Here is a 21518-nt window from a genome sequence, read left to right as displayed (position 1 = left end):
TTTTGCCAAGTAGTTACACAGTACAATCAAGGGCTAATATTTTTGTCTGCTTTTTAAAAATACCTATGAAGTGCTATTAAGAATGTGTCTGACATTAGATCAATGCAAGTGTATTTTGTGTTTGTGTTTTGAATCTATGGAACACTTGATTGCCATTAGGCAAAAAGTGAAGAATAATTAAATGATTAGACAAAAGTCAAATACAGAAATGTGTGCCAGTGCAGTGAATACTGAATGCAAAGCGAGCATGAATGGAGAGCTCCTTTGAAACATCTGCAAATTCACTGAGGTTTGGAAATATAACTGCAGGACAATCTTTTGAGGTGATAGATAACATTTGGTAATATTTCATCTGTTTCTGTAGGGCATCAGCTTCAACTGGTTGACTCTCAGTAGCTACATGTTAGCTAATTAATCATATAATTTGCTGTCATGTTACTAGGTGAACCTGTATCCTGGTAGCAGCATGAATTTGAGGTAATGGTTTCCTAATGATTGAAACAGCTGTAATAGCCCTGGCCCTCATGGTTGACTTCAACTTTCCTCTGGTTGCTTTCAGAAAAATCTTTGATATGAGGTTACTCTTAATGAAAGTTCTGTCTGCTAATACAGATAGTTTGCAGCTGTATGTGTTAATGCAGCTGAGTCCCATTCTCTTCTTTATACAGTATATTTTTAATTAAAACACTGTAGTACAATAATACATTGGTATATATTGCACAAGTGTTTGATATCAAACTATTCTGTGGCTTTTACTCTGTGATGAAGCAAAGTTCTTTTTTTTTTTAAGTGGGTATGGTTTTTTTTTTATGCTATCATCAGATCTTTTCCTTGGAAAATACAGAGCTCTGGATGGGGTACTTCAGAATATTTGCCTAGAGAGTTTTTAATGAAAAATTATTGAACTCTTTTGCACAAGAAACCTTTAAGCTTGGACAGTGTAATGGTATAATGTAAACAGCCATCTCAAGAAAAGGAAAAACATAAACAGTAAGTTTAAAACAAAAAACCCAGAAGTAACCGTGTCTTAAAATACACTATCATTTATCTCCATATTTAAAATTTTGTCTGTGTGCAGGGAATGACTTTAGTCAGTATAAAAATGTAATTAAATCTTCTCATGATAGTAATTCATAGCTGACCCTCTCTTTAGTGGAGCATCTTATTAGAATAATAAACCACTCCCTGCTGAGAGACACTGTCATTGACAGGCAGGCGAGACACTTTGGCTGCTGATTAGAAAAGGTGGATCAGGCTGGTATTGTCTTCAGAGTCTGCAGGAAATCTTTTATTGTCCCTTGTGTCGCAGAACTTTGAGGTGCCGTTTGGCAGAGTTTGAGTTCTCACTTGTGACCATGTACAGTCCCATCCGGCAGTGGATTATTTCATGCCACTCGTTCACGCCACAGTGGGGAGTCTGTCTTTTTTCTTTTTCTTTTTTCTTTTTTTAATTAAGGACTGTGAACACAGAGACTTTTCTTTTTTTAATCTGTACCTACGTATTATTAGAAATTATCTGACAACTTGGAATTTCTTTACTTTGGGTAACCAACTTGACATTTCCTAAAGGAACTTGCTTTTTACAAGTTTTGAGCTCGATATTCATTAAGTGGATGCTCAGAATTAGGGAAATGTATCTAGGAACAAAACTAGGCAGAGTTAATAATCATGTTTGTATTTACAGAAGGAGATCTTCATTCCTTGTTTTCCACATAAGCAGTTCTCTCTGTTAGTATACTTAGAAAAACAGAATTGTATTATTTTTTAAATCAGTTGAACATTTCTCCCTGATAGCAAAAGACACAGTAGTTCTAAACTTCAGATATATTTAGCATGAAAGCTGATTTATGTTTTATTTTTTAGGGAAGATCTGCAGGTAATGTGAAGTGATACAGATACAAGAATATACTTATGAACAGAACCGTTTTTGCTTACCATGGTGGTACTTTGGCTTTAGTCCAGGTTTCAGCTCTGCGAAGTACTTTAAACTCTGCTCTGCCTGTTGCGCGCACTGAAGGAACACAGGCAGAGCAGAGATTCCAGCGTTTAAAATGCCACAGTGAACATAAAGCCTGTCTGATCTCTGCTGTGGTCGCACACTGATCCTTGTGTGCAAGGGGAAATAACATCAGAGGAGAAAGAACCTGGTTACAAGAGTGGGAAAATGGCCAAAGAGTTGCAGTGAATTTCTGCAGTTGCTTTGCTGAGGTGCGTGGTCTGTGTTTTGGCAAGTCCAAGAGTAACTGCCAAGATGAGTCCAACTTCATTGTTTAAAGAGAAATTTTTTTTCCAGAGACTTTGCTTAAAGGAATTAGTCTTCCTCCCCCATGCTGCCTTTCAGTGGAAGCCACGCAATTAATTTCCATGAGCCCTATTAAAAAAACCCCAACCTAAGGAACAGCTTGTCATTTTGGAGGAAGAAGTGATGAAAGTGTGTTTTTTAGAAAATAATATTTTGAAGGACTTCTCTCTCCAAAATGTTTATACTGGGAGAGTCTTCAGTTGATAAATGCCTAATTGGACTTGTTATATGCAGTGTTTGTACTGGAGTGTAAAGATGACCTTGAAGGAGCCTTTTGATAAACCTCTGAATTTTAAGATAGATTTTTATCTCTGTAGTATCACAGGCAGATCGAAATACTTTGTCAAAGCATAATCGTGAAGAGAAAAAAATCAGGACTAATTATGAAAATCCCTCAAGAAGACTTAAAGTATGTGATCACAAAAGTTGAAATGGGTATTTGGTAAAAGTTTGTGTAATAAATTACACTGGGCTGTATAAGCAATCATTTGTTACAGTATTCTCATCTTTTCTGTTTTTTTTTTCTTCACCTTTACTTCCCTCTTAATTACAGAAGAACAAATTGATTTTAAGTATCCTTAGTACCCTTAGAACTAGTGCTATTAAGACTTGTCTGTTTTTAACATAGTTCATAATTTTAATAAAGCACTCCGTCTTGAAGTGGATGCTCTTTTTTGAGTGACTGCTTGAAGTCTATTGGTGAGGTCTAAAATTTGAGTCTTTACTTCTTAGTCCAATGTATTCCAACATCTTGTTCTATAAGAATAACATAATTCTAAAGGAAGAAATTAGATATATAATAATACATCACTGTGACGACTTGAATGAAATTATGGAGGCCATATTTTTAACGCTTTCATGTCCATGATGGTTTTTTTTGGTTGTGCTTTTTCTTTTGCCTGCTTTGCTCCTTCAGGCATTTCTGTTGTTATCTAAGTATGCTTAGATGTTAGCATGGTTACAAGCTTTAGAAATCTACTTGCAAAATACAACAAGGGTCCGGCGCAGATTCTAAGGAAATAGGTAGCACTACGTCTTAGCTTGGATCTGTAGGAATTAAACCATTTTGCATAAAAGTTGAGTATCTTCATCCCAGTAGCTTCTAACAGGTCATGGATAGATAAGATAGTCAACTGTACAACACAACACACTCTACATGCATTAAATAATGAAATAAATAACTAATGCTGGTACCTGCATTAGATGCTGACATGGCAGAGACAATAAGCTGTTGGTTTTTTAGCTAAATTTAAAAGAAACATGGTAAGGTTGAGACAGGTTTTCAGAGTACTGAGCCACTGCAAATTTAAAGCATGTTTTAAAACCACACAATACTGCCTGCAAACCGTCAGAGTGTGATTTAAGTAGAGAACACTTCTTTAAAAGCAGAAAATGTCAGGGCTTTGGTAACTGATTAAACAAAACCTGTCTTATGAAATGGTCTGCTCTGCTCTCCTGTTTGGATATGTTAGCCATTCCCCAGAGGGTTATATTCTTAATCCTCCCATCCTCTGGAATTTTTGTTGCCTTCATTAAGTTCTGGGACTAGATGTGCCTAACATAAATGATTACTGAGATCTCTGCCTTCCAGCAGTGCTAGTTATACGGTCAAGTATTGTGTACAAAAAGGTCTAACTGTGCAAAACATAGTATGTTTCCTATTCATCAATCTCTCCACCCAAAGGTAAAATCTCACTGGTTTTGATAGGTATAGAATAAATAATAGGTATCATGCATCATCTGTTGCTTTTCATAAAAGGAGGTAAGTACTCTAATTTCTACTCTGTTGAGGGAGAAATAAAGCACAAAGAAAGAGAGACGACTTTGCTGTTGAAGTAATTCTTCAATAGCAGAGCTGAAAATAACATGTCATAAAATACTGAATTCCAGCTTTAGAAGGCTGAATTCAGGAATGACAGCGTGGAGTAATGTGCAGCATCAGGATCCCATCAGGGTCAGTCTGCACAGTGGGACCCTTCCCATCTGCGGGGAGCCCCGCTTAGTTTGTTTGGGCATTTGGCTGGGCGGGTGGCTGATAACCAGCCCGGCCTGATGTCTTTTCTAGAAGCAGGACTGAACTTACTGTGTTGTTGTGAGGCCTTTGTCAAAGCACCGTCTGGTCTTTACTGAACATCAGCATGTCACGGTTTAATCCTCTCTCCCTTGCTGCATGATTGAGCAGTGAGTGCAGGAGAGGTGGTTGCACCTTACAGTGCAGACCCAAGCAACCTCAGATGAACTCTGTTGAACCACCCATAGTGGGGAGGGTGGGGATTATCCATCTCCAAAACACTGGGGGGGAGAACTGTGTGTAGTTTAGGCAGATGGGTTTTTATTTATTTATTTTTTTAAAGGCCAGCTGGATCTCCTGGCTTGAGTTTTTCCGGAAGACTTTAGACACAGCTTTACTATATGGAAACATGTATGTGCATGTGCAAATTTAGGCTAACAGGTGGGGCAAAGTTGCTTGACAGGTTAGGAGTAATTCAAAAACCATCTTTGTGGATAAACACTGATGTAATAATTCTGATTCTCATCCAGGCCCCTGAAAATTACTGTTGTTAGCATTTATTGTTGGGCTGTGGAGCAACATCTAGTTTCATGAAGAAGTGGAAATACAAACAATACCTATGCGCTGTGAAGTATTGCTTCTGAAATTCTATTACTACTGATACTGCATTGTTAGGGAGGGCTATTTTTCCTCTTGAAGTATGTGTAAAGGAGTTAATGATGTTTTCCATAAAGCACAGACTAGGAACAAGTTCAGACAAGATCCCAGTGATGACTGTAAAGTAGATGCATGCTTATTTTGTTAACCAGCTTTCACACATGCTAATATCCATATTCCTCTTTTGATTACTGTTGTGAATTAAAGGCATTATGAAGAGTGTTCCACAAGTACAAAGAAAGTTATTTCAACAATATAATAAAATATCTATGGGAATTTGACTGCAAGGTCTCTGTTTGTAACTTAGTCTTCCTTATTACACTTTTTAAGGTGGTGCACTGGAATTTGATACTGTGAATGGATGTGTCTCTGCTCTGCCTTAGAAAACAAACTATGCACTGACAAAATGTGTGTTTTTCAGAGTGCGTTAAAGAAGTGTTTGTATGTAACTTAAACATGCAGGTGTCTGGAGACTTTGATTCAGGGGCAGGTTTGCATTTCTCAAGCATTCAGCATGAGAACCTGCATGCATTCGTAACATCACTGTCAGCTCATACCTTTGAGGATGTTTCTTGCTGGGTTATACCATGTTGCTTATCAATGGATTCACAGTAGCACTGAAGAATGTAGAATCATGTTTGCTGTAAAAACAATACAGTATAAGTAACACGTTTTACCATAAGACAATATTTTATTGTTGTAATAGAATGACCCCAGCGTACAGTATTCCTGACCCATGATGCATGGTCCCAGCAGGAATTGTGCTGGCACAGTGTGTGCAGCCACACAGGGAGCTGAATCATGAGGCTGATTTAAACTTAAACTAGTACATTTTTCTTCTATTTTTTTTTAAAGCCAGATCAGTTGTGTGATCCAGCTCTCCCAGCACAGCACAGTTGAGGGGGCTGTATGCTGCAGTGTGCGGGAGGGGATGTGTCAGTGCCTTATGTCACTATTGGTACTGAAGACTGAAAATTGTTGAATCACAGCCTCAGGTTTCTAAATGTCTTTGTATATCCAACCCTTAAACACTCTGTCTTGGCTTCTAGAGAACTGTCCAAATGACTTCACATGCATCCTTAAGTGCTGTACCAGGTTTGGCCTTTTGTGAGAAGTGCAGATGGTTAAGTGTTTGATACAGCTATATGTGCATATGCTTTTGAAGCAGACCACCCTGTGTTTATATGTAAACACTTCTAGACTATTTAAGCATATAACTTGATCTTTTGCATCCATTCAATAATGAAATGTAATTCCTCTATGACCAAAATAACATCCCTAGCAAAGTTGAAAACAAGCTAACTTTTAAGAATAAATGGAAAGCTGCCTTCTTTTGGGTTTGGCGTTGGATCTTTCAGTGCTTTCAGATTGTGTTGTCTCACTTAATCCACTGCAGGGTGGAGAGGAGTTGGGCGTGAATCTTAGCAAATCTATTCCTTAGGACCTTTGTCCAGGGACCTTTGTCCAAGCTGTCTTAGCAACTATTTGTTCCTTACAATCCTCATGTTCTGGCTTGCTTCTTCCCACACCTGTGGGTTCATATTACTAAGACACTCCAGTGCCAAAACTCCCTCGTGCTGATCGTATGTTGTAGCCCCAAGACTGAAGAACTGTATTTAACTCAAGAAACTCCGGTTTGCACCTTCTGCCCTTAACTTACCTCACAGTGGTTAGAAGTCAGTTAGTTATTTGAAAGAGGTAATGTTTTTCCTTTATAACGTGTCATGAATAAAGATTTCACAGCAGGAACAGAGGCATTGAAGGAGTAGCAGAAGACCAAGTTAGTGTGCAGATGGGAAGGGAACAGAAGGAAACAAGACAAGCCAGGAGGAGCTTGGCTGGAGTCTTCCATCAACAGAAAGTTGGAAATTGGGCGAAAAGAGAGAGAAAGCCACTGGAGCAGTTTGTTCAGAAAGGACAAGAGGACAGTGTTAACTACTATAAGAGAAGACAGCCTAGCAAGGAAGCTTATAGCTGGAGAAGTTGGTCAAAGCATGTGATTTTTTAGTCCTGGAGCCAGGAAACATGAGCATTTTTTATAGAGGTTCTAGAGAAGAAAAGAGCAAGAGCCTGAATTACCCATTAGAAAAAAACAAAAAAAACAAAAACAGAAAACAAAAATAAACCAACAAAACCTGTGGAATTTGGGGGAAGAGGCAGAGACTTCCAGGATTGATGTACGATGTCACGGATTGTGACAGCTGTCTAATTTAGTCTTGAGACCTGAAGTCGGTTTCTCAGTGTGAGAGTTGTTGAATTTCTTTTCACGCTCTTCATTGCCCATCCAAGCAGGAAGTGTCATTTCACAAAAGCTGGCAGAGGTCACTTTTTTAATAACTATTGTTAATGGATGCTTATGAAAAGCCTTCTATCAACTTGAATTTGCTACCTGCAGAGACTTGCTCAGCAGGTAGCTGAATCAAATTAAAACTTTAATTCATTGATTAATAAATCACACTAGAATTGTGACTACCTTGTATGTTTTAAAATATAATGTTTCTCTAATCAGGTTGCCTGAAAACTATTTAGTCTCTTTATAAAAATATATAATATTTAAAGTTCTGCCACTGCCGAAAGATTTAAGTTGTATACTGAGTCTAGTTCTGCAAAAAATAATTGTTCCATAGATCTTAGTAGAGCGCAGGCAGGCTCTTTGCACCGATGCCTTTATTAGCAAACACTACATATGCTAGCAAGAATCTGCGGGGCCAGCCCATGCTTCTGAAATATCAGATGTGAAAAGAAATTATTAGCTGTGTTGAGTAACTAAAAGCCAAAAAAAAAATAATCTGGGAGCAAGTAATCTAGTAAGTGAGAGAATGTGTGGAGAGTTTCCCCTGATGCTGTCCAGAATACCAGAATATCATGAATCCAGATTCAACAAAATCGTAGAGTTTCTCTTTGTCACATATGTGGTGTTTTCCACTGAGTTTGTAGGGAAGACTATGCTCTTTTATATTACAAATGTGTATTTTTCTCTCTCTCTTTTTCTCTGTCTCCTCAAGATCATTTAGCAAAATTTACTTTCTTCTGGAAGACCTCCTCAGAAAATTATTATTAATACCTATATTTCTAATTTTTAAATTGTTGTATTGAGTGGAAAAAATGAACAGCATGCAAGTTAAACACTGTGTGGGATAAATGCTATTTAAATCTTGTCTGAGCTGTTAAACATCACACTAACATTGGATCGCTGGATCTAATCCAGTAAAAATAAAAAATAAAAAAAAGAGGTCACATTAGACAACTAAGCCATCTGTCCAGTGTGGAATTGAAAGGCATTTATAATGAATTACTTTTCTATATTACTGGCTTTTGGGGGCCTTTGTGTGAATCGGAGAGATGTTAGAAGACCATTTATGTACAAAGACGGTTCCTGAATTATTTCTACCTTGTCAGCCTGATGTTCTAGTATGAAACTTTTTGTTTAGCATGTTGCATAACTAATTAGTCCCTTATAAACAGTGTTTTCTAACTGGCTTCAAAAGTGTCTTCTGTCTGTTCCAGGCATTGTTCCTCTAATATGGACTAAAGGATTTATGTATACGCTTATTGGCAAAACGGCAGAGAGAAACTCTCTGTTGCTTTGTTCTAGTGTTGATTTTTCTGCACGTTCATAACAAGACTTTATTTGGAGGGTAATGTACTGAATTAGTTTTATTCTTTACTGATGTTCATGAAGTAGATTGTTGTGTTTTGGCTTTTGCAGTATTAATGTAGCATGTTCATAGAAAAAAGTATTCTACTACATTAAAATGAAAATAATGATTTATAGTGTTGACAGCCTTGGAGAGCATTGGATGTCAGGTCTGATCTTCCTGACTGGTTCTGTGGCACATTCAGATGCATACCCCTGAATGATACTATTTATCATTTTAAAATAAAGGTTTTTCTGTCAAAAATACAATTTTTAAATCTCCTTAAAAAATCATGACTCTGTGTCATGAAGGAGAGAAGGTAAGAAAAAATGGGAGAGGGAAGTTGGTACAAACCTGCCATTAAAGCTTCTTAAAAAATCCTCCCTCTGCCCAGTAAAATGACATTAGCAAAATTGCTTTAGTATTTGATACAATTTAATGCTCGGAAGTCCTGTTGGTTGAGTCTGTTGTTCTTTCCTGACTAGGATGATTACAGGTCTGGATTAGGACGCAGGTATTGATGATGTTACTTGAAGCTCTTTTGAGTAGGATGGGACTAAGTTAGGCTGTTGCAATTATAAGGTATTAACGTGTTGTCTTTTGAGGCCTAGAAGAATAAGATGAAATTCTGTCTATAGAGAGTTTAAATACTGTGCCGTAATTGAATGTGTAGACTACTGGGTATGATCTTTTGTAGTCCTTTGTGATCTGTCTTCTGTGATACTGTTGTGAGTATCCTTTGCGTGACAGAGAAGCTATGGGCAGGGACTTTGTCCAGACGCTATTCAACCCTTTGTAGGTGCAACAATGCTTGTTCCAGGACAAGAGGAGAAGCTACTACCATATAATTTCAGCTTGTATTTAATTCTGAGAACTCCATGAATTTTCTTAAGGTTAATATACGCCAAATGTTTGAGGGAATCTTATTTCCATTTGCTTTTCCACGCTTTGCATTATTTCTCCTGGGTTTGTAAATGCTTGTTCCAACCAGCATCTTTTGTAAGTAGGAGAAAACTGAGATGCAGCAAGTACATTAAAAGTTAGCAGTGCTTATTGGCAAAGTAAAATTAGACTTTTCTCCATCCTTAAATGCTACGTTTCTCTGAGACTGTGTAAGAGGTTCTGTAACATAAATAGGAACTATCATATTTTTGAGCTAAAACTGATAGGACAGAGATGTGTAAATTGTGACTCTGCTTATTTTGGCACTAAATTAATGTATTTCAGGTCTGCAAAATAAGTTCCAGACAGCAGTTTTTTCTCTGACCCTCTTTCCAGACAACTTCAGGAGTGCACTTTATCTTGTCTTTATCATATGGTCTTCAGTTTTCTCTGAAGTCGTCACCAGTTACACTTTTACATTACTTTGCTGCATCTGATTTATCATATCCATCCCTTTGCAAGATGTTTTACCAGATGTCCTCTCTGAAAGGCATATCTATAGAAGAATTTTGCCTTGGATTAGGTTGTTTGTCATTTTATATTTGAAGCCATCATGTAGTCAGGCTAATTTAGTAATTATATATGCATCTTTGAAGAATCCTTCTGTTTTGATGAGTCTTCAGGAAACCCTGATGTCTGCTTGAAAAAAATGCAAAGGGGCAAACCAGTGATATGTTCACCAGTGTTCTTTTATCATACTGGTCTTGGTTTTTCTCTGACATCCTCTTGACTGAGAAGAGGAGGAGAAGGGTATCTGTGTGCATGGTCCTGATGGAGCTGCTGAGCCTTGCCAAAGTAAAACATTGTATTTCCTTAAGTGTGTTAATTTTCTTTCTTTGTCAACTGACCTGTGAAAAGTGATACAAAATTAACAGGCTTCTAAGCCCCAAGTATCTTAGTAACTCATCTTTAAGTTCTTTCAGAAACCGGTTAGTACAAATTAGAACATTTCTGTTTTGCTGTATGTGTCATTTCACTTACAGGAAAGACTCTTCACAAGCTCCCTGTGAATTCCCTGTTCTGCCTTATACTGCTCTGGTAGTACAAGATGACAGTCAGGTTTGAGTCAAGTTTTAAGGCATGTGGTCAAGTTTTACATTTTAAAAATGTAATCATATCTAAGAAAGATTTGAAGAATTGATTACCTCCAACCAGCCTGGATGCATTTTCAAAGGATAAATGTACATGTCTGCAGGGACTTTTCAGAAGGACCTAAGCAGATTAAACGCTCAAGTCCAACTGTTGTTTATATGCTTTAAAATTACTTGAATCTTCCTTCCTTAATGCATATAGAGTATGTCAGTGTCTTGTTTTATGCAACTTCATATTTTGTTTGTTTTTAATTTATTATTGCCCAATGCTTTGAAAATTAGAAAACTTAAGTTATGCAATAATCTGCATCGTAGTGTGCAGGGCTGTAAGACAGGTTCCTAACCACATGCTAACCAAGAAAAGCAGAATCTCTCCTTGCCTGTTTCACGATCACCTATCTCTATTCACGCACAAGCGATAGCTGAATTGATTTGTGGAGCCTGGAGTAATTGCATTTATGAAACAGTATAAACTTTCATGCTGTATAAAAAAAGGAATTCTGTAATGTTTAAAATTAGTTAGGTGCGTACTGTCAATGTATAGCTTACTCATCCCGAAGCACTGTCTTAAGCATCTCTCCTTTCACCATGCTAAGGAAGTTCTTGGCTTATGGATGTTTTGACTTTGCTTATCAGCAAGCAAGCTGTTAATGAGTCATTCAAGTGAATGGGGAAACTTTTTTCTGCATGAGAAGTGTGGATTAAGATTTCTATGCAAAATTGTCATAACTTATTCCATTCTTTTGTTACTTTTAAAAGTAGACTCACTTTACCAGCAGTGTACATGTAGCTTTCTTGATTTTTTTTTTTTCTGATGATTTTTAATCCCTTGCAAAATAGCAATTGGAGCATAGCAGCCCATTGTTTTTTGGGGAGGATTTAGCAACTAACATTAGAACTGAACAACTTTGAAGAGCAAGAATTCAACATTTTTTGCCTTCATTTAAGTAGGTTAAAGGGAAATAATTAGATTTTTCAGTTTTACTATTAATCTAACTGGGGCAACCAATTTTTCCAAAATCTTTTTTTCAGAGCACGTATGTGGGCTAGCATGAAAACAATTTTATCAGTAAATTCATTCGTGGATCTGTGATCAAGTTGCAAAGTTTGTAGATGCACAAGGCAGTTGTGCCCTCCCTTCTGCATATGTCAGGAGAACTGGAAGTTTTACTGGAGGACAGATCAGTGCACAGATGATACAGACTGTTATGTAAACCCTGCTAAAGCAAATATTGTGCATTTTAATGTGACCAAAGGAATGGCTGAAGGATGCCCATGGGATAAGGCGATGTGTCCTGGGAAAGAAGGTCTCTGAAAGGCAGTTTTCACTGTTAATGGATGACAGCTCTTAATATGATATCAGGGAACCAAGACTGATAGATGCTGGCTTGCTTTGGCCGCCATAAGCAGAGGCATTATACCCAGCATAAGGGATGTTATTTTACCTCTGGGTTTGATCACCCCAGAGAAACCCCTGGAATGTGCTAGCCAATTTTAGAATCACCTGTGCATGAAATAAATTGGAAAGATTCAGGAAAAAAAAACCCCTATGAATGGTTTGAAGACTTTGAGAAAAATCTGTCTTTGTTTAGTTTATGAAAGAGAGGGTAAGGAGGCGACAACCTATGAATCCCTATGCTGAAAGAGTAATTTTGATAATGTATCCTTCGACCCCAGAGGCAAAAGTATAGGAATACGATGGCAAGAGTTTGAGGCTGATAGATTTGGTCTAAAAATTGAGTGCATGTTATTAAGGGCAGAGTAACTACTTTTCAAAACAACTTAGGGCTTTAGTATGTTTCCTCTTAGCAATAACTTTTTGAATTATGCTTACATGCATTGTTGAAGAGTATGCAGGTATCAAAGAGAAATTGAGGATAGTCTTGTGGACATTGTTAAAAAGGAGTAACAATCTGAGTCTGTGGCAAGGAGTGTGTGTGTTAATTCTTTTGTTTTGGTTTGTTTGGTAGATATGTTGATGATGTGATCAATCGGATTGATAGGATGTTCCCTGAAATGTCTATCCAGCTATCCCGGCCAAATGGAACCTCGGCAATGCTTCTGGTAAGTTGGATCATTTAATCCCTTTGAGATGGGTTTCTTAAGGGATTGAATTACTGTTCCTAAAATACAGGTTATTAAAGATTATTTTTTTTTTCAGAAACATACTGGTCTTCATTCGTCACAGCAGCGTAAGATCTTTCTTGCTCTTAGGCAAATGAGTGATAAAAAAATTTCACCTTTGAACAAAATATCTATTACTTATTGTTGAATGTGATTGTAGGAATATGAGCACAAACTCAAATACTCACTGTGCTTTTCAGCAGTCTTGGCAATGAGTAGGTCTTAATCATGATAATTAAGAAGGGAAAGAGTGGTGGGAGGAAGAAAAAGAGGAGGAAACCAAAATGATTTAAATTTGTTCAACTTGTTCTTGGGTCAGTGAATTTCTGCTATATGATGAAGTCAAGAATTTGCCTTTGAAGTAAATGAGCAGTAAAGGCTGGATTAGAGATAAACAAGTCCAATACATTTGACTTATTTCTGCCTGACCAAGCAAGATTTCATTCCAGAAGAACCTATTGTTGACATCAATTTTCACAGGCAGCTGTTGTGCTTATAGCAAGAGAAGTCTTTTAAAGCTTGGACTCTAACAGCAATGTGGAAGTGGAGTCTGTAGCATGGCTGTTGAATGCCGATTTTCCTGTTGTAGGGTCAAAGACAGAAGTCGCATCTTTTGCTGAATTTTAAATAAAACTAGAAAATATAGTGTATATGCAGGTGAAGAACTGGGACCAAACCAGGCTTTTCCATCTTGGATTTCTCATGGCACTTCCTCTTACTTTTTCCTTTCTCACATAAGCTATTACAAAAGGCTTGGGTGTAGTGTACATGTGAATACATTTCTTGTTTCCAAGCAAACGGTAAAATTAATCTGAAAATCAGATATTTTGTCAAAATAAAATTGTTGAGTTGATATAAGTCAACCTTAGGGTCGCTCCCTAGATTTTTATATTGGGTTTAGAGTTTGTTGCCTTTAAAACACTATTATGGCTAGAATTTTGTCTGTATTTTTCAAAGGTTCTGTTAATTTCTCTATAGTAAGTATAGCTGTGATTATGTTTAGTTTTAATTAAATAACTGTCTAACGTACCATTATTAACTTTCTTTAAACAGCCCCAAATTTGCAAGAGATTAACAGAGTCAGAGGTTAAAATAAACAGCTGGCATTAAAACATTTAATCTGCGATTGTTGGATTCACTGAGTGGAACAATATATTCCAGAAAAGAATTGAATTAGTCAGTGCAGTGTTAAGAAGCTATAAGTCTTGGAAGCTTTTGCATTTCCTCTTAAGCTGACTTTATATATAAACTATTTTGCTATAGAAAGATGTCTGGGTTTACTTCCTTACTTTGAAACCCTTTCCGTTCTCTTTGAGCGCCTCTTTGCCTATAGTAAGTACCTTCCACTTCTGATGGCTTTTTGAGGTCAGGAAATTGATGCTGCTTCTCGAGATTCAGGCATAATTAGGAAATTAGATAAATTAGCTTGGATGTGACTGATAAGGAACAAGGTAGAATGGAAGGGTGGTAACTGTAAAAGAAGCCCTTTTTACAAGCGGTAGTAGTTCAGTGGATTCCATGTTACAGTTGCTCTCTAAATCAAGGACGTTATTGTTGCTACAAGATAGCAGCCCTGTATCGAACCAGTGGTATGCATATTTTCCTTGGATCAGAGATCAGAAAGATTGTTTTTAAAGTATTCTTGTATGTGATTGTGTGATGGGTTTATCATTTTTTCTTTTAGGCAGGTTTTCCCTCTTTCCCATCTGTCTCAGTTGATGTTGCCAATATGGCACTTTCCATCTGGCCCTGACTGCTACAAAAGCTTTTGCTGTTTTCAGCCACAAATCATTCTGTGAAAGGTGCTGCAGGATGGGCAGTGTGAAGAGCACCTCCCCCAGAAGAAGGGAGGTTTCTTCGCTACTTGTGATTTCTCACTCTGAACTTATCCCAAGTTAGATTTGGAGTTGCTCCCTTGCAGCAGCATGGTTTACCACAATACCAAAGGATTCAGTTAATGCTTATTTTATTGAATATTTTTATATTTCACAACCACACTTCTTGCCCAGAGTTAATTAACTAACTGTATAATCTCAACCATTTTCATACTTGGACTGCTCATATCATACCATACCTCCTGTGCTTATGAAGGACTTTGATGCAGAGGTCTAGTAGATACATTAAAACATCTTTAAACACTAGCATTCCATTTGCCAGAAAAAACCCATGTATTCTTCTTCAAAGGCACTGGTAAGCAGTATAAGTATTTTAAGAATGTGCAAATGATTGGAAGGAGATGGGGAAGAAGGGGAAGGGAATGCCTGTGAGATTCTTTGAAACTTCAGAATAGCTAAAGACTTTGCCAGATAAATCATCTTCAGCAAAAAAGACCTCATACAGAAAGTTTCAGCCCCAGACCGTGCAACTTCATGTGCACATGGAAATCAATTTACATCCTTAGGTGTAGAGGTGGGACTTTCACGTGCTAATGATCATCCGGTGTTTCAAGAGGAATAATTATCAGCCATGTGAACCTGCTGGTCTAACTCTTCTTGTGAGTAACGTTTGCGTTAAGCTGGGTTCTTCCTAACCAGCTTTCACATAAGCTGAGAACTTTAAGCAAAGAGAGAAAATAAACTGTTCCTGAGAGCATAAATGCTGTGTCTTGAAAGGTTGCTACCTCCTAGTCCTTTGAGGTTACTGTTTCCTCCAGACAATAAGGAGGGTTTTTATAGTTTAGATTTATACACAGCAATTGTGCCTCATTAGTCTGGATTTATGCTACACAGAGCAAACATAAATAATTGAAACCTTTCAGAGCTGTGTGAAATCCTCAACTGATTTTAAAAGCAGTTTATCATGCCATTTCAAGGTGCTGTTTAATCCCAATCTTCACTAGTGATTTTTCAATTTATCTTTTGATTGCACTATGCATAAAAAAGACTAAACATAGAATTATATCAGCTTTAATAAGTGTTATACAAAATTAATTTGCGGCAGCAGCAGCAGAGGGAACCACGGACTCCTTAAGGTTTTTGTGAGATTTTGTTGGTCAAATGCCAGGAATTGTAAATAGATAAACCTCATCTTGTGTGTTAAGAACACACAAACTGATTCTTAATTAATTAAAAATACCTAGAATTTTGCTTTTTTTGAATGATTAGTTGTATCCCTATATATACATTATTTTTTCTAATAAAATAATTTGATGTTATATATTACATGATTGTTTCACACCTTGTTTCTGTTATCAGAATTTAGAATATTTTTTTCAGTATGAAACACTAATTCCTATGTACAATTTATTCGTTAATATCAGAAATATTTTAGAAAACAGTAAACATTAGCCTCACTTTTCCAGCTGACAAACATCATGTACCTAGCCAGTCCTAGTCAGGTGTAGAAACTGATTTCCTTGTCTTCATCTGGGAACTGCTTTATCTTTAAAATCGTTTGTCTCCCCAGTGTTTGTAAAGCTATGTAAAAGCACTACTACAGAAGTTATGAATATTGGGTAAATATTTTTACAGATAATTGAATAGTTTTCTGTAATTTGAGCTGTTTCTAAAGGATAATGATATGTATAACTAACTTTCGATTTGAAAAATTGAATTGTTTCTGCCAAACCAAAGCTCATAGCAGAAATTGTGACTTCTTCTTTTCATGTTTTTGTATAGATTTTTGATGATAAATTAATTTTATAGATTTATCCTGATGCCTAGATCTTTAATAGATCTCTCATAAAAATATGAAACATGTTTTTATGCAATTTTATTCATTCTCCAAAAATCAGACACATTTGCATTTCAACTTTCAAATCTTGTTCCAAGCATTTAAAACAGTCTGATTGTATGGAAGTGGGCTGTATTAATTGCAAGTAGGCCAGACATCTGTTCACTAAAATGGAATAATTTCTTGTGTCTCATTTTTGTTTATCATTGTTTTACATAAAATCCTCATTACTTTCTGTTGGAAAAATGGATTCCAAAATTTATTATTTGCCCATTAAGAAAGGCCACCAACCTGATTTTTGTTCAAGAGACCCTGATCTTGAAGAACTGGGGAGGGGGGGGGAAATTTGCCAAATGATTTGAAATTGGTATTATATCATACTTGATCAGAAACAATTTAATGCTCTTATTTTCAAAACAATCTCTTTTCTCCAAAATGCTTAGCATCATAAGTGTTCTTCCTTACCAGTCTGGTCGTCCGTTAGGAAATCAGTGCAAAGCAGGCACTGGGTAGAGGTGGGCAGCTTTGTGATAGGGATACAGATTTGATGATCGCATTTCGTGTCTTAGGCACCTAATTTTGGGCACGTATGATGAACATTAATTTAGGGATTTACTCTCTTGGAGACACTAGCTGTTTTTTGGTGTTTGATGGAGGTACTGGGATGGTTAAGGATCTCTTGTGTGAGCTGGGTCTCGAGGAATCACTTCTGAGCTCATGGTGGGACTGTTGTGACTGTGGTGGCTTCACAGTTTGTCTCTTAAGATTGAGAACCAGCATTTAAAAAGCATTAAGCCAGCATTTGAGGTCACATATGTGGAGGAAGAATGTTTTGAATCAGCAAAGTAAGTTAATAGGGGGTGGCAAGTAAATTGTAAATTATTCTCTGTTTGTCTAATACAAGCATGAGGAAGGTGAGGAAGAGTCTTGTGATGGGAAAGTGAGGAAGAGTAGAAAAAATAGAGGAAGACCTCAGCTTTGCTCCCTCTACAGTGTTCCTGTGTCCCAGGGTTGCTGTCCAGTCCCAAAGGCTCACAGGTCTGTGTTGATATTCCCGTGGATTTATATTCCGCAAAATCAGACATCTTTTTCATCCCTGGTAATGAAATTCCTGGTGTGCTATTATTTAGAATGAAAAAAGAGACAGAATCCATTTCATTGTCCATAGCAATGCTGGAATGGGGTGACCCTTCCCAAAGTGTGACTGGCCACTCACAGAATCTGTTTTATAACCTTTGAACAATATTCTGTGCCAGTTTGTTCACCTTACTAAGAGAATATGCCATGTTACGGCGGGAGAGGATCATGGCAAAATCATTTAAAGTCCTTCATTTATGTAGACTTTTATCGTGCACTATTGCAATTAGGTTAGATTAATGAAAGGTAAATTCCAGCTCTTACATAAAAAAGAAATCCTTGTAAAGAAGCTAATTAGTATGTTTGTTTATTTAGACTCTAATGGCTTAATTGCATCTTATCTTGCTATTTACAAATAGGCATCATTAAAGAGTAATGAGCATGTGAGGGAAACCGCAGCATTCACACTGACAGCAGATGAGACATAGGAAGAAAAATAACTAGTTGAAAGTCTTGGTGGGTTGTTTTACTTTTATTGTTAATACAGTGTGTATGTATTATGTGTTATGTATGTAATATTATGTATTACATACAGTGTGTATGTATAAGATTTCCAGGCATTGTACTGATTAGTAAGACAGATACATGAGTGGGAGGACAAGCTTATGGCTGGCTATATGGCAAGGAGCAGATGTCTGGCCTTTTGCTGGAAATATGTACAGCTTGGGTATATCTCTGTTTTAATGTTGCCTTATTGTTTCCTATGGTGAATAAAAAATGCATACAAACTTGTGCTCCTTTTTATACAAGCAGGGAGGTACCCATGTTAAATGAAAATAATGTTTTCTTTCTTTTAGCTCTGCATTGCAGAGCATCTGCAGCTCAAATCAGCAGCAAATTCCCTGGGATGCTGCAGGGAAATTTGGAGCTCTGGGAATTTTTTGCAAAGTGTTGGAGCTTGGTGTTGTCAGCATACAGGTTTCCTAATATCAGACTTTTAAATAAATTTTAAGAAAGAACATTTGTTAATGCGTTTTTTAAAATTGTTTATAAAAGGGCTTTTCACTTGGTATCAGTTTCAGTGAGGAGGCAAAATGAAAGGGGGGGATTTCAAGATATTTCCTCCAGGCAGAATTCTGGCTTGGTAAATTAATTTTGATCCTTTTCGTTTTGTAAACTAATTTTGACCCCATTTCTGACTTATTTGGAGAGGTTCTTATTTCTTTTCCAATCATAGGTGATGTTAAATGGGAACTTTTTTAGCAGTCTTACAAGAAATTATCTAAGCCATTCTCACTGATTATTCTGTTTCCCCCTCCCCCTTTCTTGGCATACAGTGTCTGTCATATGCTCTTGGAGAATTATCTTGGTGATAGACAAAATATTTTTAAAACTGGGATATTTCAAGAAGATTTTTATTTTATATATCTTTGTCAGAAAAGCTGCATAATATTGCAGATTTCAATCAGCTGCCTGTCCTACCTTCTTCTGGAGCTTGCCATTTTAGGAAGCAGGGGATTTATGAATAACTTAACTGTCTGAATTTAGGATACTTTAGTTAAAAGGAAGTTAGAAGTACATTGTTATTACACAGACCAAAACAGAAGCTACAGAAGTATTTAACTTGCAACTGTTCCATTTTTGGCTCACAGAACTGTGGGGCATATTTTTTCATTCATATTAATTGAATTTTAAAGTGACCTTGTACATGTATTGATTTGAATTAAAATTTTCTACATCAAGGACGAGCTGGCATATATCCTTCAGGCGAAATATTAAAAAGCCAAGTGCTGCCTTAACAGGATATCGACAGAAGTTGAAATTTAATAGGAAAAGTTGGCTTAGAAAGGAATTTGTTGCCTTTTTGTCACAATTGAAAGGTATCTTTTCTGTATAATAAAAGAAGTTTCTTTTGGTTGGTGTCTGTGGAAATGCAGGAACATTTCAGTGCCCACTAAATCGGGACAATCTGGGTGGGTCTTAACCTGCAGAAGGAGAGACTTGCACTCCTGGGTCTCGGACTAGAACTATCAAATTACTTTTTTTACCAGAGCCATTAGGTTTTTATTACCTTCTTTCAGGTGATCTGTAGGGACACAATTGTATGACTGTAGGTGTAAGTTATATTCCGTACATAGATCTTTTCTGAGCATGTACTCCAGTTAGCTAAGTTGAGCAGGCATTGAAAGAACATGCTTTGCTGGAAAACTTGATTTGTAAAATACGGTTCAGGTGAACAAAAACATTAAGTCCTGAAAACAGCTACAAGTCTTGATTATTAGAGGAAAAAATAAAGGGTATCTCATTTATTGTGTACAATATGGAATGTGCTTTACCCTGAAAATAGCTTTGGAGCATACTTTTGGCTTCCAAATCTAACAGCATCTTCCAGTCTAGTGACAGGCTGTTGTTCATTCTTTGTACTACTAGCCTCATTCTTTCAGTGCTGTTAAAATGATGAACTACAATTTCTCTGAGCTATGCTTAGTTTTATAAAATTTCTACTTCTCTCAAATACAAACGACTTAACAAATTATACAGTCCTGCAAAAATCACCGGAAAGTCCCAATCTCTCTTCCAGCCAGTGTAAAATCCACAGGAATCCTACGTCAAAACAACAGCGGCACTGAATAGGAATTTTCTATGTCAATATCTGAGTACTGTAAGAGCCAAGTCAGACAACCTAGCACTAACTCGGCCAAAGTTGGAACGTATTCTATTCTTCATTTGCATTACCATGATGCCTGGGTGCCCCTGCTCTCGGAGAGGATCCCTTGCACAAACCATTGTGGAAGTTGAGATTGCAATAGTAGTGCCTTCCTCAGGGAGCTCGCAGTCTTGGGTACCCATCTGAGGATGGGTTTACACAGCTCCTTACACATGTGGGAGACAGTGTAACCCTGCTTGTTCAACATTCAGGCAAGTGGGGGATTGAGGCTGCTGTCCTGGACCAGTCTGCAGAATTTGACCTTTCAATATTGCATGATGGATGATAGCTGGGGTCTGGGTAGCGGTGATGGATTCTGAAAGTGTGGAGTGAATTGTTGGAAGGATATGAAAACAGATGACCTGGGAAAAGACAATGAGCTAATGCAGAAGCATTTTGAAAACATTTGTGCAGGTAAATCTTGTGGTGAGGGTTGAGGCCAGCAATAAGTACGTTCAAGCAAGCTGCAGTGCCAAACATGGGATTTTTTGGCTTGTTACATTCCACTGTTCACTCTAAGGATTTTCAGGAACATCCCACACAGGCTTCAGATCAACTTCATCCAATTTTTGTGCCGCCTGGCAGCAATGTGAGATATGAATGCAGAACATAAGGGAAGAGGACAGTGAGCATCCACTGAAGTGTGTGTGAAGGCAATGGTGATAGAAAATATTATACATAAAGCTGGGTCTGGGTGTTTGGTAGGGCGGTCTTTTTGCTCTTCCATTAAGAAGATTTTTTTTCTTTTTGTTTAAAATTTCTTTTCCTGCTTTTAATTTTACAGTGTATGATTGATGCCTAGTATGAAATTATAAGAGTAAGGTCTCTCAGTAGACCTATGTCATAGTGAAGTGCCAGTTTTACTAAGGTAGAAGAATAACACGCTGTTAACTCTAAATGTGCTGATAACTTTTTTCAAAATGACTGTTTCTTCATCTTAGCAGCTCTAACAAAACTGACTTTCTGATTCTAGTGGATGATCAGCATTATAGATGAAGGCACCTCTGGGTCATGACTTTGTATTTAACTTAGTTGATACAGTGGTAGGTGCTGAAATAATTCTGCCAGTTTACTTTACTTGCAGGCCACTTAGGTCTCATTACAGAGTATCCCAGCAAGATACTAATTTAAGCCCAAATTTCCAATACCTGATACCATGATATGGATGCCTTAGAATGCCATGCAGTTCCATACATGTTCAGAAAATCCCAATCTATTGTAAGAAGGTAGGAACCAGAAAAAGCCTTTCGTGGTGTGTGCATAACTCAGGTCTTGATACGAGTTACCCTACTTCAGC

At 37.2% G+C, this 21518-nt stretch overlaps 1 protein-coding gene across 2 annotated transcripts in view; it reads left to right on the top strand.

The window, feature by feature from the left end:
* MED27 (mediator complex subunit 27) overlaps positions 1-21518 on the top strand; it is a 96932-nt gene that overhangs the window by 55821 nt on the left and 19593 nt on the right. For both annotated transcript variants that reach the window (XM_075772068.1, XM_075772067.1), the window contains exon 4: positions 12612-12705. In XM_075772068.1, the coding sequence (XP_075628183.1) occupies positions 12612-12705 (94 nt within the window). The remainder of the gene's footprint in view (positions 1-12611; positions 12706-21518) is intronic.

Source organism: Balearica regulorum, chromosome 20, assembly GCF_011004875.1.
Source record: "Balearica regulorum gibbericeps isolate bBalReg1 chromosome 20, bBalReg1.pri, whole genome shotgun sequence".
NCBI classification, from domain to species: domain Eukaryota; kingdom Metazoa; phylum Chordata; class Aves; order Gruiformes; family Gruidae; genus Balearica; species Balearica regulorum.
Note: the sequence above shows the minus strand (reverse complement) of the source record. Positions and strands in the feature narration are given on the sequence as shown.